At 62.4% G+C, this 24,034-nt stretch overlaps 2 protein-coding genes across 7 annotated transcripts; one reads left to right on the top strand and one right to left on the bottom strand.

Moving 5' to 3' along the window:
* Nucleotides 1–742: 742 nt before the first annotated feature.
* Nucleotides 743–12,419, bottom strand: HDGFL2 (HDGF like 2). 4 transcript variants are annotated; one of them, XM_032712344.1, is made up of 16 exons: nucleotides 12,264–12,419; nucleotides 9,937–10,013; nucleotides 9,715–9,853; nucleotides 8,044–8,223; nucleotides 7,568–7,687; nucleotides 7,375–7,446; nucleotides 6,569–6,716; nucleotides 6,173–6,248; nucleotides 5,792–6,077; nucleotides 3,493–3,587; nucleotides 3,056–3,126; nucleotides 2,629–2,699; nucleotides 2,409–2,510; nucleotides 2,079–2,307; nucleotides 1,336–1,456; nucleotides 743–1,205 (listed from the first exon to the last, which is right to left on the bottom strand). In XM_032712344.1, exons 1-16 carry the CDS (start codon nucleotides 12,333–12,335, stop codon nucleotides 1,124–1,126), a joined length of 1,941 nt encoding a protein of 646 aa, XP_032568235.1. In that variant the 5' UTR covers nucleotides 12,336–12,419; the 3' UTR covers nucleotides 743–1,123. The 4 variants fall into 4 exon arrangements, with proteins under 4 accessions (XP_032568235.1, XP_032568236.1, XP_032568238.1 ...); XM_032712345.1 differs by having other exon boundaries at nucleotides 743–1,202; nucleotides 12,264–12,399; XM_032712347.1 differs by lacking the exons at nucleotides 9,715–9,853; nucleotides 9,937–10,013 and having other exon boundaries at nucleotides 743–1,202; nucleotides 12,264–12,399.
* A 3,626-nt stretch (nucleotides 12,420–16,045) lies between these two features.
* UBXN6 (UBX domain protein 6) lies at nucleotides 16,046–24,005 on the top strand. Of its 3 annotated transcripts, none has more exons than XM_032712118.1 (11): nucleotides 16,046–16,325; nucleotides 17,689–17,846; nucleotides 18,118–18,179; nucleotides 18,291–18,410; nucleotides 18,655–18,752; nucleotides 19,387–19,462; nucleotides 19,551–19,635; nucleotides 20,149–20,371; nucleotides 21,998–22,128; nucleotides 22,672–22,817; nucleotides 23,480–24,005. In XM_032712118.1, the coding sequence occupies exons 1-11, from the start codon at nucleotides 16,243–16,245 to the stop codon at nucleotides 23,606–23,608; spliced, it is 1,311 nt and encodes a 436-aa protein (XP_032568009.1). In that variant the 5' UTR covers nucleotides 16,046–16,242; the 3' UTR covers nucleotides 23,609–24,005. The 3 variants fall into 3 exon arrangements, with proteins under 3 accessions (XP_032568009.1, XP_032568011.1, XP_032568010.1); XM_032712120.1 differs by lacking the exon at nucleotides 16,046–16,325 and adding an exon at nucleotides 16,703–16,741 and having other exon boundaries at nucleotides 23,480–23,630; XM_032712119.1 differs by lacking the exon at nucleotides 16,046–16,325 and adding an exon at nucleotides 16,872–17,002 and having other exon boundaries at nucleotides 23,480–23,630.
* Nucleotides 24,006–24,034: the final 29 nt, after the last annotated feature.

Genomic DNA, 24,034 nt, shown 5'->3' with positions numbered 1-24,034 from the left:
CCCCCCCCACATCCACCCCCAAACCCCTCTGACCCCACTCTTGGGGTCTGGGTTGCCCCCACATCTTTCCCATCCTAAGGATGGGCCTGACCCTCTGGAAAAACCTCCCCCTTCCAGGCAGTTGGGCAAGGGGCACACGGGGAGGGATTTTTTTTTCCGGGGTTTTATTTGGGTTTTGTGAAATCAGCCCTTGGAAAAAGCCAAGCCTCAAGTGTCCCCCCCCAGGGCAGAGTTACAGCACCAGCAGCCTCTAAAGGGGGGCTGGGGATCCTCCCTCGGGGTCTGGGCACAAAGAGGAGCCGGGAATGTCTTTGTTGGACGTGGAAAAAAAAAAGCTCTGGAGCCAGAGCTGGTGCCCAGCACGGGGCAGGAGGATGCCCTGAGTCCCTTCCTGAGGCACTTAGGAGAGAAGACACCGGTTTTATTCTGTTTTTACCCCAAAAGTTGGTGCCCAGCCCTCCTGCTGCCCCTGGGGCAGAAGGATCCAGCTCCAGCAGCTCCCTCTGGCTGGAGAGAGGAGGAGGATGATGGTGGGAAAAGGGGCTTGGAGCAGCCCCTGGAGCTGAGGAAGAGCTCAGCAAAGGTGCCAACTTTGGCTGCCCAGCCCAGCCAGGGACATCCATGGCAGCCTGGTCCTGGTCTAGAGGGAACTTTGGGACCCACTGGGGTGTTTTCCAGCCCCAACCCTTCCCTCCCCTCATCCCAACCACAAAGAGACTCCGGGGGGCTCCTGGTGTTTTTCATTAGAAAACCCTTTATATTCATTTCATGTCGGTCGAAATCACGAGAAATTAGGTAGGAGGGCAAAAAAAAAAAAAAAAAAAACAAACCAAAAACCAAAAATAAAACAACCAAAAAAAAAAGAAAAAAAAACCAACCCAACAAAATAAAATCAAAATAATAAAAAGGGAGAGGGGGGGACAAATACAGACACCAGCACAGCCCCCCCACGGGCGGTGCCTCCGCAGGGACACGGGACAAGACCAAGGACATCGGCTACGTGTGACTTAGGGAAGTGACTCCAGCAGGGGATGAGGCACAGGCTGGTCTCCCTTCCCAGCCTCTCCTCCTCCTCCTCCTCCTCCTCTTTCTCCTCCTCCTGCTCCAGGTGGGAGCTGTTCCCTCAGCTCTCCTCCGTGTCCTCCGCAGCCTCCGGCTCCTGCTCCGGCCCGGCTCGCTCGGCCTTGGGATAGTCCTGCACGCTGCTGGGGGAGACAATCCCACATCCCAGTTCTTTCCCAGGCTGGGAAAACCCTGACACGGCCCCCAGCTCCCCCTGGATCACCCTGGGAAGAGCCCAGTGGGTCACAGGCAGCCCCAGCCCCTCACACTCACTTGTTGTGGGGCTCCTCGGGTGCCTCCGGCTCTGCAGCTCCCACCCCTTGGCTTTTGTCCTTCTCCTCTGTGCCCTCTGATTTTTGGGACAGGGACTCGCCGTTCACAGGACCTGGCAGGTCTGACAGGGAAAACAGAGAGAGGCTCAGGCACTTGGAGCCTCTCGTCCATCCCAACCCAAGTGGGCCAAGGATCCACAGCCACAGGTTGTCCAGGGACACCCAACTGAGCCCGAGGGGACCCCGGGCCTGGCTGAGCCCAAGAGATGCAGCAAGAAGGGCCTCAAAACCTCCACCCCCCAGCCCAGGGTGGATTTTCCCTGGCAGCTCCTCCAGGAATGCTCTTGCAGCACCCCTGGGCCGTCCTGGCTCCGAGGGTGGAAGATCCCAGTCACCAGCTGCCTGTGCAAAGGCCTGAGCTGGTGTCCAAGGACATCTCTACATTCCCCTGTTGGAGCAGAGCTCAGGCTGGCTGGGAGGAACCATCCTGGGCCAAAACCCAGCCTGGAGGCCCCCAGAGCCCAGGCGTGGGGCCCGAGGTTTGCCCTCTGCCCTCGCTGTGCCAGCACTCCACGCCCAGCCCTTTCCCACCCCTGGCACTCGGGCAAAGCAGGGCCTGGAGGGGCTGATCCCTCCACCACCCGGGCCAAGAGCCACCTCCCCGTGTCCCTGCTGCCCAGTGGGGTGGGACACGCCCCGGGAAGGACCCTGGGATCCCGCCCAGGGGCGTTCAGGGAGCGTTACCAGCGTTGTTTGTCTCCTCCTCCTCCTCCTCCTCCCCCTTCTCGTTCCGCGCCTCCGCTCCCGGCAGCTTCTCCGGGCCCTTCTCCGCCTCCCCCTTGTCCTTCTCAGGCCCGGCTTTGTTGGCTTTCTGGAGGGCCTCCAGCTTTGGTCCCAGCACACGCGACTTCAAGCGGGTGTAGACCTCGGCAGCTTTCTCCATCACGTCCTTGTTGGCTTTGTAGCGACGGATCTGCCCCGGGGAGCGGGAGGAGGGACCCCCTTAGAGCCTGGGAGGGGAGGGGGGGGTGTCCCACACCGGCTCCAGGGAGGGACTGAGCCCTCTTGCTCTACCTTCTTCAGCGTGGCCACCACGTCCGTGTGCTTCTGGAGGATGTGGGAGGTGACCTGGAGCGTCCCCAGCTCCTCCAGCGCGTTCAGACACCGCTTGATGTCCTGTGGGGGTGGCACCGGGTGGCACCGGGCTCAGGGGTGTCCCCGAGGGTGCCCGGGGAGCTCCCAGCACACCCAGAAGGGAGGAGGAGCAGCCCTGGCACTGCAGCCCAGCACTCACCGGGTTATCCACCTTCAGGGCAAACTTGACCTCACTGTGAAGCTTCTGCAGCTTCTCCTCCACCGTGGGCTCTGGAGCAGGGACAGAGAGACAGGTCGAGGGATTAGGACACCAGGGGAGGCCCTGGCACTGCCCAGAGCCTGGGATCCACCTGGGATCTCCCCCCCCAGTCAGGGTCTGGTGTCCTCCTGCACCTCCAAGGTCAGCAGAGCCCCAGGGAGCTCTTCAGAGAGGATGGATTGGGGTGGGCCAACACGGGGAGGGGGGCTCAGTGTCTCTGCACTGTGAATGTTCCCTGATGCCATCCTGGGAAAGGCCCTGGAACAACCTCACTGTTCCCTGTGGGACACATCCATCCCTGGAACCACCCCTGGATCCCTTCCCTCCCTCTCCTCCCCTCCCTGGTGGGAAGCAGTGGCTCTCTCACCCTTTTTCTTCTCCATCCTCCTTTCAGGGATGGGGTCGGATTTCTTCCGGCCTCGTTCCACTTTCAAGGGTCTGTGGAGGGAAAGGGAAGAAGGTTGTGGTGAACCCCCCGCTTGCCACCAGGCTACCAAGGCTCGTGGCACTGCCTGGAGCACCCCAAGTGCCCCACTGCCCCCCAGCCACGCTCACCCCCAGGTCCCAGCTCCCCCGTGCCCCAGCTTCCCGGGAATGCAGCCAGGGAAAGGGAACACCAGGGAATGTCATCCTGGTAACCCCCAACACCTCCTGCACCCCCTGGGCTCGGGAGAAGGAGGGGAGGGACAAACCCAGCCCCTCTGTGGGTGCTGCAGCCCCAGGGAGCCCCAGCCCCAGCCCAGGGACACCCCGTTCCCAGGGGGATGGAGGGAAGGGAGGGAGGGGGGAGCAGGAGATGCTGACTTGCTCCGTGGCTTCTCCTCTGCTCGGCCCCTCTTCTCCTTCTGATTTGGTTTCCTTGACAACTCCGAGGGCTGTTTCTTCGCCGGCTTCTTTACCTTGGAGGAGAGAACAATGCAGGGAGAGCGGCACGGCCCTGCCCGCTGCGGCGGGGATGGCACGGCCATGGCACGGCCTCACCCCGTGGGCATGGACACCCCAGGGACATGGACACCCCAGGGACATGGACACATCATGGACATGGACACACCATGGGCATGGACACCCCAGGGACATGGACACCCCAGGGACATGGACACACCATGGACATGGACACACCATGGGCATGGACACCCCAGGGGCATGGACACCCCAGGGGCATGGACACCCCAGGGACATGGACATCCCATGGACACGGCACGGCCTCACCCTGTGGGCATGGACACCCCCTGGGCATGGACACCCTGTGAGCATGGACACCCCATGGGCATGGACACCACACGGACATGGACACAACACGGACATGGACACACCAGGGACATGGACATCCCATGGACATGGCATGGCCTCACCCTGTGGGCATGGACACTCCCTGGGCATGGACACCCTGTGGGCATGGACACCCCATGGGCATGGCCATACCATAGACATGGCACAGCCTCACCCCCTGGGCATGGACACCCCATGGACATTGACATCCCAGGGACGTTGCACGGCCTCACCCCGTGGGCATGGACACCCCAGGGACATGGACACCCTATGGACATGGTACGGCCTCACCCCATGGGCATGGACACCCCGTAGGCATGGACACACCATGGGCATGGACACCCCAGGGACATGGACACCCCATGGACACAGCACGGCCTCACCCCATGGACATGGCACAGCCTCACCCCGTGGTCATGGACACCCCGTGGGCATGGACACCCCAGGGACATGGACACACCATGGACATGGCACAGCCTCACCCCGTGGGCATGGACACCCCATGGACATGGCACATGGTCACCCCATGGACATGGCACAGCCTCACCCCGTGGGCATGGACACCCCATGGACATGGCACAGCCTCACCCCGTGGGCATGGACACCCCACGGCACATGGTCACCCCATGGACATGGCACAGTGTCACCTCATGGACATGGTCACCCCATGGCCACAGCACAGTGTCACCCCACGGCACGTGGTTGCCCCATGGACATGGACACCCCGCAGACATGGCACAGTGTCACCCCATGGCACATGGTCATCCCACAGCCACGGTACATGGTCATTCATGGCCACATGGTCACCCATCCACCACAGTCACCCCACAGCCATGGCACATGGTCACCCCACAGACAATGGTCACCCCATGGCCACAGCACATGGTCACCCCATGGCACATGGTCACCCTACAGCCAGGGACACGGCCACATGGTCACCCATGGCCACAGCAGTGTCACCCCATGGGCACATGGTCACCCCACGGCCACACAGTCATCCCACAGCCATGGCATATGGTCACAGCCACGGTATATGGCCACAGCCACATTTTCATCCCATGGTCACATGGCCACCCCACAGCCACGGCACATAGTCGCTCTACAGCCATGGACACGGCTACATGGTCACCCATGGCCACATGATCACCCCACAGACACATGGTCACCCATGGCCATGGACACAGTCCAGGGTCACCCCCATGGCACACGGTCACCCTCATGGCCACATGGCCACCCCACAGACACATGGTCACCCCACGGCCATGGCCACAGCCCAGAGTCACCCCCATGGCATGTGGTCACCCCACAGCTGGGGCACAGTGTCACCTCCAGATCTCCGTGCTGCTTTCCCAGCTCCCCAGTCCCCTCCACAGGGAGGGACTGGCCAGGTAAAGGGCCACTGGTTGCCAAGAGCCCTGTGCAACCCTTCCCTGTGCTCCAGTCAAGCCTGGCTGGTGCTCCCACAGGCTCTGGGGGGGAGCAAATCCCACAACTGCGGTGGGAGGAAGAGCACCTTGTAGACCGTGGAATGGTTTGGGTTGGAAGGGACCTTAAAGCCCATCCTGTTCCACTCCCTGCCAGGGACACCTTCCACTAGCCCAGGTGGCTCCAACCTGGCTTTGGACACTTCCAGGAAAGGGGCAGCCACAGCTTCTCTGGGCAGCCCGTGCCAGATGTGAGGCCACAGCTGGATGGGGCGTCCTGGGCCATGGGAAGAGCTGCCATGGCAGGGCAGGGATGTGCCTGTGGACACCCAGCCCTCCCCAAGACAGTGTGGGCAACCCCAGGGTAACCCAGGGTGAGGAGAGCAGGTCCCTGCTGGCTCCACACTCACCTCCTTCTCCGGCTCCAGCTCCGAGTCCGAGGAGGACGGGGCCTTGGCCCGGCCCCTCCGGCCCTTTTTGGCCACCTCATCCTCGGCACTGCTGTCCGAGTCCGAGTGCCCCTCCTCGCCCTTCTCCACCTTCTCCTTCCTCCTCTCCTTCTCTTCCTTCTCCTGCTCCCGGAGCCGACGGATCTCCTCCTCCTGCTCCCTCTTCCTCTTCTCCTCCAGCTCCCGCCGCCGCTCCTCGTCCCTCCTCTTCCACTCGCTGATGCGATCCACGTCGCTGTCGCTGTCACTGCCGGGCACAGGGCACACGGTGGCAGGGAGGGGGTGACCCTCCAGCCCAGCCCCGAGGGTGTCCCGGTGTCCTGGTGGCCCATCCGACCTCACCTGTCGCTGCTGGAGCTGGTGGGGACACGCTCGGGCTTCGGTTTCCTGCCCCGGGGCTTGGGGGGGGGTTTCTCGGCTGCAACACAACGGGGACAGGATCAGCAGGAGCCCTGGGGGTCTGTTAAAACAGCCCCAAACTGGGGGGCAGAGGGGTTCAGGGATATGGGGTGTGCCCACAAATGAGGAGATCCCAGAGCCCTGGGAGCCTCTGATATCCCACACTCTTCAGCAGGAGCCCTGGGGGTCTGTTAAAACAGCCCCAAACTGGGGGGCAGAGGGGCTCAGGGATGTGGGATGTGCCCACAACAGGAGTTGATCCCAGAGCCTTGGGAGCCCCTGACATCCCATGTTCCCATCCCAAGGAGTTGGAGATGGCAGGACAGCCCCCTGGCTCACCTGGCTTGCGGCCCCGTGGAGCCTTTTTCACCGACACGTCCGAGTCCGAGTCGGAGTTGGAGTCAGACTTGGTCATGTCCACGGTGGCATTTCCCACCTCCAGGTCTGAGTCCACTTTGGAGTCAGAGTCAGAGCCAGACTCCACTTTCTGCAGGCAGAGAGAGGGGCTGGGATGGAGGGTGGCACTAGGGTGGCAGCACCCCAGACCCAGAACACCCTGAGCCCCAGCAGTGCCCCAAACCCAGAACACCCTGAGCCCCAACAGTGCCCCAAAACCAGAACACCCTGAGCCCCAACAGTGCCCCAAAACCAGAACACCCTGAGCCCCAGCAGTACCCCAGACCCAGAACATCCTGAGCCCCAATAGTGCCCCAAACCCAGAACACCCTGAGTCCCTGCAGTGCTCCAAAATCCGAACACCCTGAGCCCCAACAGTGCCCCAGACCCAGAACACCCTGAGCCCCAGTAGTGCCCCAAAACCAGCAATACCCAAACCCCAGCAGTGTCCTGAATCTCATAAACACCCCAATCCCAGCACTGGTCTAATCCCAATAGCACCCCAATCCCAGCACTGCCCTAATCCCAGCAGCACCCCAATCCTACCAGTGCTCTAATCCTAGCAGTGCCCTAATCCCATCTGCACCCCAAATCCCAGCAGGCCCCCAATCCCAGCAGCTCACTGAGGGGTCAGTGAGGTCCCTCCGGGTGCTCCAACCCCTGGCACGGTCCCACCACCCCCTGGTCCCCCTTCCCACAGCACAGACCCCAAATCCTCTCCAGCCTCCCCCAGGCTGGGGGTCCTTTACCTTCTTCTTCCTCCCCCCTGCCGGGATCCTCCGCGGGGCCCTGGCCACCGGTTTCTTCTCGGGAGTGAAATCCTGTGGGAAAACAGGAACAGCCTCACAATGTTGGCAGAGCCAGCCAGGCTCCCCCAAGCCCAGGGGGGTGCTCTCCCTCCAGCCCTCTCCCCCCCAGTGTATCCCACACCCCCCTCAGCACCTGGTCACTGTTCTTTTCCGACTCAGAAGACGTCTCCGAGTTCTCCTCTTCCGTCCCGGAGGGGCTGCCCTGGTCCAGGTCACTGGAGGATTTCCGAGGCCGTTTTGTCACTGGCGGCATCTGGGATGGGAGAGAGGATGAGATGAGAGAAGCCCATTCCCTCCCCACCCACCATGGAAAGCCAAATGTTTCCCAAGAAAGGGTTTCTTCCAACTCTTCCCAAGCGTCCCTGCAAGAACAGCCACGTGCACACCTCTGGATTCTCCTCCGGGCTGCAACCCCCACCAGTGGTCATCCCACCATCCCAATGGCATCCTGAGACCCCCCAGAAACAGGCTGGACCCCGTTTCCCACCAGAAATCCAGAGGGAAGCCAGAGGGAATTGGTTTCTTCACCCCTTTCCACCCTGGTGGGTTTGAGGGAAGCCCCAGGGTGTCCCTGGTCGGGCCCCTCTCCCGTCCCCAGCCCACACCCACCTTCATGGCCAAGGGTTTCCTCTTGAGCCCGCTGTGGTCGCTGCCCCGATCCGAGTCCTCGTCGCTCTCCACCTTCTCCGTGGGCAGGGTGGCCATGGCAGAGTCCTCCTCGTCCTCCCCGGCGTCGCTTCCCGCCATGGGATCGTTGTCGGGGACGTCGCTGTCGGAGGAGCTGGCGGGCTACGGACAGCGGGAGCAGAGCAGAGTTAGAGGGGCCTGGGGGGCGTTTTGGGGGGGCAGGAGAGGAGAGGAGAGGAGGGGAGGGGGGCACAAAGGGTGGGGAGTGAAGGATGGCAGAGCTGTGCGTGCAGAGCAGCCTCCCCTCCCAGCACGGATCCCTCTGGCAAACACAACCCCCCCGCCCACGGGAACACTGCTGCGACCCCCTTCTGATCCCACAGCCCCTCACACACCACCCTGAGAGCACCAGCCACACGCTCCTGGCTTCCCCAGCTCGGCTGCTGCCTCGTTCCCCTCTTCCCCTCATCCAAAATCCCTGGAGCAGCCCGGAGCTGGGAGCCCCCCTGGAGCAGCCCCCAGCCCTCCCCGGCCCTGACGGCGCCAGACAAGCGGGGGGTGCCTGGGTTTGGTCTCTCCTTCGGTGTCAGGGAGCGGTTGTTCCCCTTCCTCCACCTGGATCTGGCCTCTTCCCGTCCTCTTCCCACGGGAAAGGGCTGCACAAGGAGTCCAGGTGGCCACCACGCTCTTCCCAGTTGGCATCTCCCGTGTCCTGCTCCCTGAAGGTCTCCTCGTTTCTCCAGCCCATCAGCAGGTTCCTCACGCAGGGACATCAAACCCCAACTTCCATCTTCCGGGGAACTGGTGTTCCTAAAGCCTGGATCCTTCCAGCTGCTGGGAAAGCCTCTCCTTGCCCTTGACTGTTCCTCGCTTCATTTAGGCCTCAAACCCAAGGAAAACCTCTATTTCAGTCTCCTCCTGCTCCTTCTGCCTGCAGGACACGGTTGGTGCTGGTGACCCCTCAGTCACAGAAGGTCCCTATCCCTGATGGCAGTTCCTGGTGGATTCCTGGCCAGGGCAGGTGCTTCCTTCACCACCACCAAGCTCCAAGTTTTCAAGCACCGCCACAATCTCACCTCACCCCACATCCAGAGCTCAGGGTGCAACCATCTCCCAGAGCCCCTCCAACCACATCCTGGCTCCTCACCGGAGCCAAGGGGGCTCATTCCTTGATCTCCAGACCTGGACCTTGTTGCTCACCTCAAAAACCTTCCTCTGCCTCTCCAGCCCGACTCCCTACAACGCCAGACAATCGCTCTACGATACATCGCGCCACAATTGTGGTCACAAGATGCCCCCACGAGCAGCTGACAAAGAACCATCTCTCTGAATCCTGGTGGAGGGCTCAGAACCTCGGAAAAGGATGGAAAAGGGGACTGTCCAACAGTCCAGGACGAGCAAGCCTCAAGTTCTTGCTCTGACAACAAAACCTCCGCGATTTCGGGCGAGCACCACAAAGCAAAAGCACCTTCCAGAGGAGGAGAGCGGAGTCCAAGAGCAGGGAAGAGGGCAGGGAAGCGAAGGGGAGCTAATTCCACCCCGAGAAAGCCAAGCTGGAAGCGCATCAGCAGCAAGGAGAAGCAGAGAGAGGAGCAGAGAGCGAGCTGGAGGGATGGAGGGTCCTGGTAGCCCCCCCGCCCGGCCCGCACTCACCGCAGGGGCACTGTAACTGGCGTGAGGGTTGTTCTGGATTTCCCACAGCCCCTCGTTGAAGCCTTTCCTCTTGTTGGGTTTGCCATATTTGTCTTTGTACTTTTCGTAAGGGAACAGATCTTTAGGGCCCAAGAAGGCTCTGAAGGAGAGAGGACACACAAAGCAGAGGTGAGGCCGGGGCGCGGGGCGCAGGGCCTTACAGGGCACAGGGGCGGCGCTTACGTCTCGTGGGTGCCGAAGAAGAAGATGGGGTACTTGTTCGGGGGGGGTTTCACGGCGCCGTCCGCGATGTCATCGATCTGAAAGGAAACCCAAAGCAGGGGGTTGGTCAGACAGGGGCGGTGACACAGAGCGGTGACACAGAGCGGTGACACAGAGCGGCGACAACGTCCTCAAGCCCCGGCAAAGCGGCGTCGGCCTCCGGCACCCGCGGCAAGGAAGCCCCTGGCTGGGGATCGGGGTCCCTGGCCGTGGATCGGGGGCTGGATCAGGGTCCCTGTTGGTGGCAAGAGAGCCCCGGTCATGGATCAGAGTCCCTGAGGGATCCCGGCGGGATCTCTACAAGAGTAACCGGAGGGGTCCGGGCAGAGCTCGGCGCGGGGTCGTCTCTCCACGTGCTACTCCCCAGGGATCCATCGCCCCGAGGGACCGAGGGGAGCCCCGGCAGGGCGTGGGGGGCGATTGCAGGGCGTGGGGGGCGATTGCTGAGCGGCCCGAGGGTCCTTCCCGGCTGCAGGAATAGCCCCGGGATGAGCGGGGTCACCCCCGTCTTCTGTGCTCCGGGCGGGCGGGGGGAGCCCCGGGGTGTTGGGGAGGTCTTCGGGGTGGGGGGGACCCTTCCCCAAAAAAAGCAAGCGAGCTAAAGCAGAGGGGCTGCAGCGGCGCGAGGGCTCTCCTGGGAGGAGGAGGAGGCGGTATCCCGGCATCCCGCATCTCCCGGCATCCCGCGTCTCCCGGCATCCCGCATCTCCCGGCACGGCGCGGCCAACGCGGTGTCGGCTCCGGCGCCCGGAGCTTCCCCGATCCCGCACGGGTTCCACCTGCCGGTCCCTTCCCACGGGACACGTTCAGAGGATGAACCCGCCTCGCCTGGGACACCCAGCAGTCCCCCTCCGAGCGCATCCCAAAGCAGCTCCCGCTCCTCCGGGCAGCACCGCGGCACAACAACGCTGTCACCCCGCAGCGGGACCAGCTGTCCCCACCCAGAGAACCCCCACGAACAGCACCAGCACCCCCCGAGCACTCACGGCAGCCCCCCACCCGTGTCACACCCAGCGTGTCCCCCCTGCTGTCCCCAACAGGGGACAGACCCAGTTCTGTCCCCCACGGTGAGGACAGAGAGCAGATGGTGTCCAGGTCGGGAGCCGGGAATGGGAATGGGGGATGAGGATGGAGGGTGAAGGGCAGGACTCTGCTGGGATGCTGGGGGTGGCTGTGAGGGGCGACCCCAGGGTCGGGGGCACCCCAGCTGGAGGGAGGGACCCCAGGCCATGGCCCCAGGGGTCCCTCATCCAGGGACAGACCCCAGTGCGGGACCCCCCTCATCTCCCTCGGGGCAGTTGCCAGGATGGGACCCCCAGCTTGGTGCCGGGATCCCTTCCCAGCACAGGTACCAGCACAGGACCCCAGTTCCAGTCCCAGACCCCCATCCCAGTTTGGGATTCTTCATCCCAGTACAGGTACCAACACAGCACCTGCTTGATCCCCTCCCAGGATCAAACTCCAGGTCCAGTACAGGTGCTGCTGTGGGACCCTCATCCCAGGGCAGGGCTCCCATCCCGGTATGGGATGTCCATATGGGATCTCTGTACCAGTACTGGGCCCTCATCCCAGTACAGGTGCTGCCATGGGGTCCCCCATTCCAGTACAGGACATCCCATTCCAGTTCCAGGCCCCCATCCCACTGTGGGTGCTGGAATAGAGACTCCCATCCCAGAATGGGAGCCCCTGCACTGGTACCGGGCCCCCATCCCAGTGCAGCACATCCCATCCCAGTGTGGGTGCTGGGACAGGATCCACATCCCAGGGGAGACACCGACATGGGTCCCCCATCCCAGGATAGGACACCCCAACCCGGTACAGACCCTTCTACCCCGGTAAAGGCACCGTTATTGCATCTGCATCCCGGTACCGACCCCCCATCCCCGGTACGGAACCCTCACCCCGGCACAGGGCACCCCATCCCTGCAGGGGTCCCGTTATGGCACCTCCATCCCGGTACCGAACCCCCATCCCGGTCTGGGTCCCGTTATGGCATCTCCATCCCGCTGTGGGTCCCCTGCCCCGGGATAGGGGCCGGTATATGTCCCCTCATCCCGGTCCCGCGTCCCCATCCCGGTCCGGGACCCCCATCCCGGTCCACGCACCGTTATGGCACCTCCATCCCGACAGGAGCCTCCCGTGCGGGCACAGCAGCCGGTGCGTGCCCCCATCCCACCCCCGTTCCCCCCTCCCGCTCCCACCCCCATCCCGGTCCGGGACCCCCCGTTCCCTCCCCCGGGTAGGGGGTGGTGGAGGGGGGGGGCGGCGCGGCCCCGCAGGTCTCTCACCCGGGCCGGCCAGTGCGGGTAGCCCTTCATCTTGGCGAAGACGAGGTCTCCGGGTTTGAAGCTGTGTGGCATGGCGGCACCGGGCGGTCCCGGGGGGCACCGGGGGGCACCGGGCGCGGGCAGGCCCAGCCCAGGCCGCGGCAGCTCCGGGCAGCTCCGGGCGGGCGGCGGGGGCGGCCCGCGCCGCACGGCACGCAGGATGTCCCGCCCCCGGCCGCCGCCGCGCCGCCGGTTGGTCCGCAGGGGTGTCGATCAGCGGCTCTGGCCAATGGGAGCGAGGAGGCGGCCCGGCGGGATAACGGGATTGGGCCGCGCCGCCGGAGGCGCCGAAGCGGGGGGCGCTGGGGGGGGCGGGGCCGAGGGGAGGGGGGACATGGGGGGGACAGGGGAATGGGATGGGAACGGGATGGGATGGGGTCACAGGGATGTGGAGGGGACAGGGATATGGGGGGACAGGGGTATAGGAGGAGAACAGGGGAATGGGGAGGGGGACAGGAGTATGGAGGGACAGGGGTATGGGGGGGGACAGGGGAATGGGAGGGGAACGGGATGGGATGGGGACAGGGATATGGGGGGACAGGGGTATGGGAGTGGGGTCACAGGGATGTGGAGGGGAGAGAGATATGGGGGGACAGGGGTATAGGAGGGGAACAGGGGAATGGGGAGGGGGACAGGGGTATGGGGAGACAGGGGTATGGGGAGGACAGGGGTATGGGGAGGACAGGGGTATGGGAGAGACAGGGGTATGGGAGTGGGGTCACAGGGATGTGAGGGGGACAGGGATATGGGGGGACAGGGTATGGGAGGGGAACAGGGGTATGGGAGGGACAGGGTTATGGGGGGGACAGGGATATGGGGGGACAGGGATATGGGAGGGGGGTCACGGGGATGTGGGGGGGACAGGGGTATGGGGAGGGGGGTCACAGGGATGCGGGGGGACAGGTATGGGGAGAGGGACAGGGATATGGAGGGAGTGAGGGATATGGCGGGTCTGGCATATGGGAAGGGGGACAGGCCTGTAGGAAGGGGACAGAGCTGGGGGGGTCACAGGGATATGGGAGGGATGGGGATACGAGAGGGGACAGGGATATGGGGGTCACAGGGATATGGGGGGGACAAGGATATTATGGGGGGGGTCACAGGGATATGGGGAGGGGGCTGCAGGCTTATGGGAGGCACAAGGATTGGGGGGAGTCAGAGGGCTATGGGGAGGGGGACAGGGCTGGGGGGTCACAGGGCATTTGTGGGGGGTAAGGACTGGGGGGGGTCACAGGGCTATGGGGGAGGGTTCAGGGCTATAGTGTGTGGACCAGGGCTATGGGGAGGGGGCTGTGGGGTGGGACAAACCCCCACCCTGCCCTGTCCACCGCCCCCATGGGCCCCCTGGCCTGGGGATGTGGCTGAAGCCCTTCCCTGCACCCTCGGCCAGACTGAACCTGCTCGGCGTTGGGGTGGGTGTTCCCGACCTGAGCTCAGTCCGACCCTGAGCTCAGCCCAGCTAAACCAGAGCAAACACCGCCAGGAGCCGCCCCGGGGGCCGGGGTGGGATTTAACCCGGGTTTAACCCAAACTGGATTATCTGCAGGGTCACAGAAGCGCAGGTTCTGCCCACAGCGGGCTGTTCCCGGCGGGAACAAAACCCAAACACCAAACCACGCCCGGGGGGAGAAACTGTTCCCGGGGGGGGGGGAGAGAAGGGTCATGGCCCTGCAGGAGGTGTGGGAACAACCCCTGGGGGGGGACAGACCCTGGGGTGTGTTGAGAGGAAATTCCACCGGGCTTTGCCAGTGGGAATTCGAGGAGTGAGGGGTATCTGGGGGGTGTTGGGAGTTCACATTGTAAGGGAGCCCTCACTCCTGCTGGGCTGTGCCATATCCCATCTGTGCCACATCCAGTCCGTGCCATATCCCATCTGTGCCATATCCCAGCAGTTCTCAGGGGTCTCTGTGTTCTCCACAGTGTCTCCTGTGCCGTGGGCACGGGGGGCTCAGTGGCCAGTGGCTCCGTATCTCAGTCCAGGAATCCCCGCTGGTGATCCCACTGTGGATCCCTCCTTCATCCCTGTGTTTGTGGCTCTGGGTGCCGCTGTGGTGTCCCAGGGGTTGATCCCTGTGCCAATGCCACCAGAGGAGCAGTGCCAGGAGCTGTTTCACAGAGCCCCCCATTTGGGGTGGGGGTCCACCTCATCCTGCCCACGGCAGCCCCTTCCTCGGCAGTGAGTGTCCCGTGTCCCAGGAGGAGGAGGAGTTGTTGTGCTGCGGAATTAAACCTCGTGGAGCAGGCTGACTTGCAGGGTGCGTGTCCATCCTCAGGGTTTGAGCCCCTTGGCCCATCTCCCACCTGCTTTGTGGGGTGGGAGGGACAGGAGCCCCCTCTCCGTGTCCTTTAGCCCCTCCAGCCCAGGCCGTGTCCCAGATCCAGAGCCCGTTTCGGGCTGGTTTGGTCAGCCCGGGGCTGCTCCTAGGGGCACTGCGGGGGCTCAGGCTGTGGAGTGGGGGCTGCGGGCACAGGCTCGGGGGAGTCTGGGGTCCATGGGGGGCTGTGGGTGCAGTCTGGGGGAGCCTGGAGGCTCTGGGTGTGCAGTCTGGGGGGAGCCTGGGGTCTGTGGGTGCAGGCCTGGGGTTCGTGGGGGTCCATGGGTGCAGGTCTGGGGTCTGTGGGTGAAGGCCTGGGGACCAGGGGGGGTCTAAGGGTGCAGGTCTGGGGTCCAGGGGTGTCTGTGGGTGAAGGCCTGGAGACTGGGGGGGGGGGGTGTCTAAGGGTGTGGGTCTGGGGTCTTTGGGGGTCTGTGGGTGCAGGTCTGGGGTAGTCTAAAGGTGCAGGTCTGAGGGTTCTGTGGGTGCTGCCTGAGCGGGTGCCTGGTGTCTGTGGGGGTCTGTGGGTGCAGGTCTGGGGTCTGTGGGTGAAGGGGGTGCAGGGTGAGTGTGTGGTGAGTCTGGGGTCGGGGGGTGCAGGTCTGGGGGTGAAGGCCTGGAGACTGGGGGGGCGGGGGGGGCTCAGGGTGTGGGTCTGGGGTCTGTGTGGGTCCGCAGATGCGGGTCTGGGGTCTGTGGGTGCGGGTCTGGGGTCCATGTGGGTCTGTGGGTGTGGGTCTGGGGTCTGTGGGGGTCTGTAGGTGCGGGTCTGGGGTCTGTGGGGGTCTGTAGGTGCGGGTCTGGGGGTGCAGGTCTGGGGTCTGTGTGGGTTTGTGGGTGCAGGTCTGGGATCTGTGAGGGCAGGTCTGGGATCTGTGAGGGCAGGTCTGGGGTCCGTGGGTGCGGGTCTGGGGTCTGTGGGTGCAGGTCTGGGTTCTGTGTGGGTCTGTGGTCTGTGTGGGTCTGTGGGTGCAGGTCTGGGGTCTGTGGGGGTCCGTGGGTGCAGGTCGGAGGTCCGTGGGTGCAGGTCTGGGGTCCCTGGGTGCAGGTCTGGGGTCCGTGGGTGCGGGTCTGGGGTCCGTGGGTGCGGGTCTGGGGTCCATGGGTGCGGGTCTGGGGTCCGTGGGTGCAGGTCGGAGGTCCGTGGGTGCAGGTCTATGAGTGTCCGTGGGTGCAGGTCTGGGGTCTGTGTGGGTCCGTGGGTGCAGGTCTGGGGTCCGTGGGTGCAGGTCTATGGGTGTCTGTGGGTGCAGGTCTGGGGTCTGTGTGGGTCTGTGGGTGCAGGTCTGGGGTCCGTAGGTGCGGCTGTGGGCTCCGTGGGGGTCTCCGGGTGCAGCCTGGCGGTGCCGTGGGCTCCGCAGGATCCGTGTGTCCCATCCCCGCCGCCGCTGGGGCTCGAGCGGGGCCGGGCCCGGCCCGTTCCGGTGACGGTGAGGGCGGGCCGGAAAGGCGGGCGGGGCCCGGCCCTGGCCCGGCGCTGTCCCGGTGTTCCCGATCCCGTCCCGGCGCTCTTGATCCTTTCCCGGCCCTGTCCCGGCGTTCCTGATCCCGGCCCGGCCCTATCCCGGCCCTGTCCCGGTGTTCCTGATCCCGGCCCGGCCCGTGCCGGCGTTCCCGGCCCCGCCATGCGCAAGTTCTTCCAGGAGATCAAGGCCGACCTGAAGTTCAAGACGGCGGGGCCCGGGCAGAAGCTCTCGGAGCCGTCCCGGTAACGGGGAGGCTCCGAGGAACGGGCGCCGTCCCCGAGACCCCTCGGGATCCCCCGGGACCTCCCTACACCGGGACCGGCACATCCCCCGGGGGTCACCGGTGTCCCCGCTCCGTGGGGCCGGTTTGGGGGCGTTATCCCCCGGGATTTGGGGCGTTATCCCCCGGGATTTGGGGGCGTTATCCCCCGGGATTTGGGGGCGTTATCCCCCGGGGTTTGGGGGCGTTATCCCCCGGGGTTTGGGGCGCTATCCCCCGGGGTTTGGGGGCGTTATCCCCCGGGGTTTGGGGCGCTATCCCCCGGGGTTTGGGGGCGTTATCCCTCGGGCTTTGGGGCGTTATCCCCCGAGTTTTGGGTCGTTTTCCTCGAGTTTTGGGTCGTTTTCCTCGAGTTTGGGTCGTTTTCCTCCGGTTTCGGTCGTTATCCCCGGGTTTGGGTCGTTTTCCCTGAGTTTGGATTATTTTCCGTGGGGTTTGGGTCGGTATCCCCGGGTTTTGGTCGTTATCCCCGGGTTTGGGTCGTTATCCCCGGGTTTGGGTCGTTATCCCCGGGTTTGGGTCGTTTTCTTGAGGTTTGGGTCATTTCCCCGCGGTTTGGGTCGTTTTCCCCATGTTTGGGTCGTTATCCCCGGGTTTGGGTCGTTTCCCCCCAGTTTGGGTCGTTTTCCTCGAGTTTAGGTCGTTTCCCCGCTGTTTGGGTCATTTCCCCCCGGTTTGGGTCATTTCCCCCCGGTTTGGGTCGTTTCCCCCCGGTTTGGGTCGTTTCCCCCCGGTTTGGGTCGTTTCCCCCCCGGTTTGGGTCGTTTCCCCCCGGTTTGGGTCATTTCCCCCCGGTTTGGGTCGTTTCCCCCCGGTTTGGGTCGTTTCCCCCCGGTTTGGGTCGTTTCCCCCCGGTTTGGGTCGTTTCCCCCCGGTTTGGGTCGTTTCCCCCCGGTTTGGGTCGTTTTCCTCGTGTTTGGTTCATTATCCCCGGGTTTGAGTCGTTATCCTCGGGTTTTGGGTCGTTTTCCATGGGTTTGGGTCATTCCCCCTTATCCTGGGGGAAATGGGGGGGGGGGGTGTCTTGTTCATTTTGGGGCCCCTGTCATGCCTTGAAGGGGGTGTGTTGTATCCCCCCCCCAAAATGAGGTCTTCCCCTCCCTCTTCTAATTAACACCTCTCTAATTAACCGCCAACCTATAAATGACCCCCCCTGGGCTGGGCCATGGGGTGTCTCTCGTTCCTTTTGGGGTTATCCCTGTGCAAGAGGGGGTCCTAATTAGAGGGGCTCCCTGTCCCCCTAATTAATCCCCCCATAACCCGCTCCCTAATTAACCCTAATTAATCCCGAAGGGGGGTCACCAAGCCCGTGTCCCCCCTCCCAGGGCCCCCAGGGAGAAGCCAAAAGCCGAGGCGGCCCCGAAGCCCCGCCAGGCCCCGACGGACGAGGCTCAGATGGCGGCGGCCGCGGCGCTGGCCCGGCTCGAGCTGAAGCCCAAGGGAAAGGCGCCTTCCTGCTCCCAGGAATCCATCAAGAACCAGGGTAGGAGCGGCTGGAGCCCCGGCAGAGCCTGGGGATGGAAAACCCAGTTTCCTGGGTGGAAAACTGCCAGGGTGGGGCACCAGGAGCTGGGAATGGGGTCAGGGTCACGCTCACCCTTGGGCTGGGACAGAGCACCTGGGCAGGTGTTCCCTTCCCCAAGTGTTCCCTTCCCCAGGTGTTCCCTTCCCCAGGTGTTCCCTTTCCCCTGTGCTGTCCCAAAGCCTCTGGAATGTGCTGAGCCTCTGCTGTAACCAGGGTTTGTGTCTCCTAGTGAGGAGAGAGCTGATGGCCGAGGCAGCTGCCAGCGAGAAGGGGCTCCCCGAGGAGGAGAAGGTGAGGGAGGTGCTGCCCTTCCCTGCCTGCCCTGGGGGGATCTCCCGGGCTGTTAAACAACAGACAAACCCAAGCCAAGCTCAGTTTGGTGCCTGGTTTTCCCTCCTTTAGGAGCAGGAGGAAGGGGCAGCCGCTCCCTCTGTCTCAGGGGTCTATTTTATCTGCCCCTTGACCGGTGCCGTCGTGAGGAAAGACCAGAAGGAAAAGCACCTCCGGGAAGCCATCCAGGCAGTGAGTGCTTTCCTTCCTCCTCCTCTAACTCCTTTTGTGTCCCTTCTAGTGACCTTTCCAACCTTCTCCCTGTAAAATTTCCCCCAGGACAGTTTAACTTTACTTGTTGAACCACCTTTATCCCAACCCACGGCGTGTTTTATCCCAACCCACGGGGTGTTTTATCCTGCTGTGAGAGGGGAACAAACGTGGTGCTGAGTTGGGCTCAGCTCCTCCCTGACCAGCCCCTCTCCTTCTCCCCCAGTATTTCTCCGTGGATCCAGTGGCTGCTTCCATCATGGAGATCCACACCTTCAACAAGGACCGGGAGAAGGTCCGGGTGGGCGTGGAGACCATGGCCAAGTGAGTGGGGCTGCCTTGGTGGGACCGAGGGCACTGGTGGCACTGGTCTAGTCCTGGGTTTGTCCTGAGGGGCTGGAGCAGCAGGAGGGGTCAGGGAGTACCAGCCAGAGGTTTATCCCTCTTTTTCCTGCCTGGAAGGGTTTATCCCGAGGGGCTGGAGCAGGAGGAAAGGCCAGGGGGTGCCAGCCAGGCTTTGTCCCTCTCCTGAGGGGCTGGACTGGGAGGAGGGGTCAGGGGGTGCCAACCAGGGGTTCGTCCCTCTCCTGAGGGACTGGCAGGGTTTGTCCTGAGGGGCTGGAGCAGCAGGAGGGTCCAGGGGATGCACGGGGGGCTGGGCCCTTCCCAGGTGGGTTTTCTTGCTGTTCTCCAGGCAAAGGGGATTTTTTTGGGGGAAGAAAACTGAACTCTTGAACCACCTGAATTGTCAGTTGACCCAATTTCAGCATCCTGGAGGTGTTTTAAAATGAAGACTTGGGCCACCAACCCAGCAGGTTTGGGAGCTGCTGGTTGGCCCCAAAACAACTGATGTGTTTTACTCACCTCTTTTCTCTGGGAGAAATACTCTGAGCTCTCTGTTTCCTGTCCCACCTTGGAGAAGCACTCTGATCCATGCAGTGCCTCCCTCTTCCTGCAGGTACCTGGACAACATCTACCTCCATCCAGAGGAGGAGAAATACCGGAAAATCAAACTGCAGAACAAGGTGTTTCAGGTGAGCTCAGACTCCTGCAGCTGCCCAGCCTTGGGAAGTTTCCCTCACTTGGAGCAAACTCCATCTAAATCCTGTCCTTTTCTTCCAGGAAAGGATAAGCTGCTTGGAAGGGGCACACAAGTTTTTCCAGGCCGTGGGGTTTGAGACAAAAACGCTGCCTGTTCCAGGACAAGGCAAGGAAGGGCAGAGTGTTGGTGTGGGGTTTGCAGGGGAACTGGGTTTGCAGGGAATGGGGTTTTCAGGGGAATTGGGTTTGCAGGGAGTGGGGTTTGCTGGAAGCAGAGTTTGCAGGTAGTGGGGTTTTCAGAGGAATAGTGTTTTCAGGAATGGGGTTTGCAGGGAGTGGGGTTTGCAGGTCTTGGAGGCACAGGGTTTGCAGGGAGTGGGGTTTGCAGGGAGTGGGGTTTGCAGGGAATGGGGTTTGCAGGGAGTGGGGTTTGCAGGGAGTGGGGTTTGCAGGGAGTGGGGTTTGCAGGGAGTGGGGTTTTCAGTGGCGTGGGGTTTTCAGTGGCGTGGGGTTTTCAGTGGCATTGGGTTTTCAGTGGCATTGGGTTTTCAAGGGAAGGGGGTTTCCAGGGAGCGGAGTTTGCAGGTGCTGGGGTTCAGCAGGGAGTGTTTGGGGTGTTTTTGGGGGGCCAGGGTTTGCAGTCAGGGGGTCTCAGGCACAGCCCCTGCCCTGGTTGCAGACAGCCCCGAGGAGCAGTTCTACGTGCTCAGGGAGGAGGTGCTGACCAGGCTGGAGCAGCTCAAGGACTCCAAGGAGCAGCTGCTGAGCTCGGAGCCGCTCCGGGCCCGGCTGGACCGGCAGCTCCGCGTGTTCCAGCCCTCCCCACAGGCCGCCCGCTTCGAGCTGCCCGACGACTTCTACAACCTGAGCGCCGAGGAGATCCGCAGGGAACAGCGGCTGCGGTGAGGGAACGGAACGGTGGCTGTGGGGAGGGAACGGAGGCTCCGGCATGAGGGGCCAGGGGCTTGTCCCTCTCCTGAGGGGTTGGAAGGGTTTGTCCCTCCCCTGAGGGGTTGGAAGGGTTTGTCCTGAGGGGTTGGAAGGGTTTGTCCTGAGGGGTTGGAAGGGTTTGTCCTGAGGGGCTGGAAGGGTTTGTCGTGAGGGGCTGGAAGGGTTTGTCGTGAGGGGCTGGAAGGGTTTGTCCTGAGGGGCTGGAAGGGTTTGTCGTGAGGGGCTGGAAGGGTTTGTCCTGAGGGGCTGGAAGGGTTTGTCCTGAGGGGCTGGAAGGGTTTGTCCTGAGGGGTTGGAAGGGTTTGTCCTGAGGGGTTGGAAGAGTTTGTCCTGAGGGGTTGGAAAAGTTTGTCCTGAGGGGTTGGAAGAGTTTGTCCTGAGGGGCTGGAAGAGTTTGTCCTGAGGGGCTGGAAGAGTTTGTCCTGAGGGGCTGGAAGGGTTTGTCCTGAGGGGCTGGAAGAGTTTGTCCTGAGGGGCTGGAAGAGTTTGTCCTGAGGGGCTGGAAGAGTTTGTCCTGAGGGGCGGGAAGGGTTTGTCCTGAGGGGCTGGAAGGGTTTGTCCTGAGGGGTTGGAAGGGTTTGTCCCTCTCCTGAGGGGCTGGAAGGGTTTGTCCCTCTCCTGAGGGGTTGGAAGGGTTTGTCCCTCTCCTGAGGGGCTGGAAGGGTTTGTCCCTCTCCTGAGGGGTTGGAAGGGTTTGTCCTGAGGGGCTGGAGCAGCAGGAGGGGTCAGAGGATGCCAGTCAAGGGTTTGTTCCTCTCCTGAGGAGCTGGAGCAGCAGGAGGGGCCAGGGAATGCCAACCAGGCGTTGTCCTTCTCCTGAGGGTCTGAAATGGTTTGTCCTGAGGGGCTGGAGCAGCAGGAGGGGTCAGAGGATGCCAGTCAGGGGTTTGTCCCACAGAATCACACAATCTACTAAGTTGGAAAAGACCTCTTGAGATCTTCCAGTCCAACCTATGACCCAACACCACCCTGTCACCTAGATCATGGCACTGGTCTAGTCCTGGGTTTGTCCTGAGGGGCTGGACCAGGAGGAGGGGTCAGGGAGTGCCAGCCAGAAGTTTATCCCTCTCTTTCCTGCCTGGAAGGGTTTATCCTGAGGGGCTGGAGCAGGAGGAAAGGCCAGGGGGTGCCAGCCAGGCTTTGTCCCTCTCCTGAGGGGCTGGAAGGGTTTATCCTGAGGGGCTGGAAGGGTTTATCCTGAGGGTCTGGAGCAGCACGAGGGGTCAGAGAATGCCAGTCAGGTGTTGTCCTTCTCCTGAGGGGCTGAAGCAGCAGGAGGGTTCAGGGAATGCCAGCCAGGGGTTTGTCCTTCTCCTTCCTGCCTGGAAGGGTTTATCCTGAGGGGCTGGACCGGGAGGAAAGGCCAGGGGATGCCAGAGGGGGTTTGTCCCTCTCCTGAGGGGCTGGAAGGGTTTATCCCGAGGGGCTGGACCGGGAGGAAAGGCCAGGGGATGCCAGAGGGGGTTTGTCCCTCTCCTGAGGGGCTGGAGCAGCAGGAGGGGCCAGGAGGTGCCAGCCAGACCCTGTGATCCCGGTTTGTCCCTGTCCCTGGTGCCTGAAAGGGTCTCTCCCCGCAGGACAGAGGCGGTGGAGAAGGCATCGATGCTGAGGACAAGAGCCATGAGGGAGAAGGAGGAGCAGAGGGAGATGAGGAAGTACAACTACACCCTGCTCCGGGTGCGCTTTCCCGACGGATACATCCTCCAAGGTAAAAAAAAAAGGCTCCTCACCCTTCCTTTGGGCACCTCCTGAGGGTGCTTGTGGGATAAAAACCTGAATATTAACGCAGCTCGTGGAATAAAACACCAAACCAGAGCGGGGTGTTTCTCCAAGAATTCCCATCTCCATCACCTGCTCAGGGTTGGGATTTTAAAGTTGAGAAGAATCCCAAGGCATCATTCATTAAAAAGCCTCCTCTTCCCAAAACCTCTGGGAACAAGCTGGACTCATTAGACCAGTGTGTCACAGGAACCAGCACGAGGTTGTGCAACAGCACAAATCCTCTTCCAATCTTCCAGCAGAACTCTGGAAATCACTTCAGGCTTTCCCAGCTCTTTGTCACGGCCTGGCAGGGACTTGCAGTGATTGAATAACTTCCTCTGGGCACTCTGCTTTGAGGCCTTTCCAGTTCAGTCAGCCTGGCTGTGTGGCACTGAAGTAGTTGAGAAAGTCAGAGCCCCACGAAAGGGGCCACAAAAGGTTGGATTTTTGGGAAAGGCCGGACTCCCTCACCTCGTGTTTCTCATGGCAGGGACTTTTTATGCCCGAGAAGCAGTGTCTGTGCTCTACAGCTTTGTGAGGGAAGCACTCAGAGATGACTGGCTGCCCTTTGAGCTCCTGGGACCTGGAGGGGTCAAACTGGCTGATGAGAACTTGGCCTTCAATGAATGTGGGCTGGTGAGTGAAGAAAACACTGAGCTGGTGCCTTCCCCAGGGTCCTGAGGTGTTCAGAGTCCCCCCCTAAGCTTGTTCCAAAACCCCTCAGCTGCTTTGAGAGAGAACTTCAGCCCCTTCCATCACAGTCTCGGAGCTTAGGGGGAAGTTTGTGTGTCTTCAGCTTTCAGAGCCCCAAGTTGTGCTCCAGCCCCTCGTTTTAAGCACAAGCAAACAAGAAACTGCTTGGAGGCTTCAAAGTCTGGAGGGAACTGCAGGGACCTCCTTCCTGGAGCAAAGGCAGCTGCAGGAGTTGCCAGCAGCTCTGCCAGAGGCTGAGCATCCACACTGGGAAAAGAGGGAAGGCAGCAAAGGCAAGGCAAGGCTGTGAACGGAAAGCCCAGAGCAGCGTCTCCCAGAAGGAGCTTGTGGCAGAAATCCACCCTTGTCCCTTTTAGCTGAAGTTTTCCCAGCTCTGGGAAGGCACACAGGGTGTTATAAGCTCAGGGAAACTGTGGCTGCTCCATCCCTGGAAGTGGCCAAGGCCAGGCTGGAGCAAGCTGGGATAGGAGAAGGTGCCTCTGCCCACGGTGGGGGGGTGGTGGAGCAAGCTGAGCTTTAAGGTGCCTTCCAGCCTGAAGTATTCCATGATTTCCTGGCTCACTAACGTGCCTCTCCTGTGGCAGGTGCCCTCAGCCCTCCTGAGCCTGTGCTGGGATGCAGCAGTCATGGCAGACATCGAGGCAGCGGGAGAGGAGCAGCCCCGGAGCCCCCTGAGGCCGGAGCTGCTGGCTGGGGTGCAGACCCTCCCCTGAAATAAAGGGCAGTGGGTTCAGTGCTGCTGGTTTTAGCCTCTTCCCTCCCTTTCCCAGCAGCTCCCAGCTGGGTGAGCTCAGGGGTGGCTGTGGGGTGGCTGTGCAGAGGGGGAGCCCCGACTCTGTCCCTGCCTCGGGGGGGTCTCACCCAGCGAGGCACTTCCTGCACTGCTCCCAGGGGGGGTCAGCACCACATTCCAGGAGGGTGTTCCCGAGGCAGTGGGGGAGCAGGGATTAGTGCTGCTAGGCTGGATCACCACCCTGAGCCCGGGGGTGGGGCTGGGTTTAGGACTCAGCTTCCCCTTTGGCTCCCGCGTGCACTGTAACTCCTGCGGGAGAGAGCACATCGGGGGAAGGTGACACTTAGTCTGATTAAATGGAATTATTTAAAGACTCAGCTCTGCTCCAGGTTATTTGGACTGCACT

The sequence above is a fragment of the Chiroxiphia lanceolata genome, chromosome 27, assembly GCF_009829145.1.
Source record: "Chiroxiphia lanceolata isolate bChiLan1 chromosome 27, bChiLan1.pri, whole genome shotgun sequence".
Classification (NCBI taxonomy): domain Eukaryota; kingdom Metazoa; phylum Chordata; class Aves; order Passeriformes; family Pipridae; genus Chiroxiphia; species Chiroxiphia lanceolata.
The sequence above is the reverse complement of the archived record's forward strand: the minus strand, read 5'-3'. Positions and strand labels throughout refer to the sequence as shown.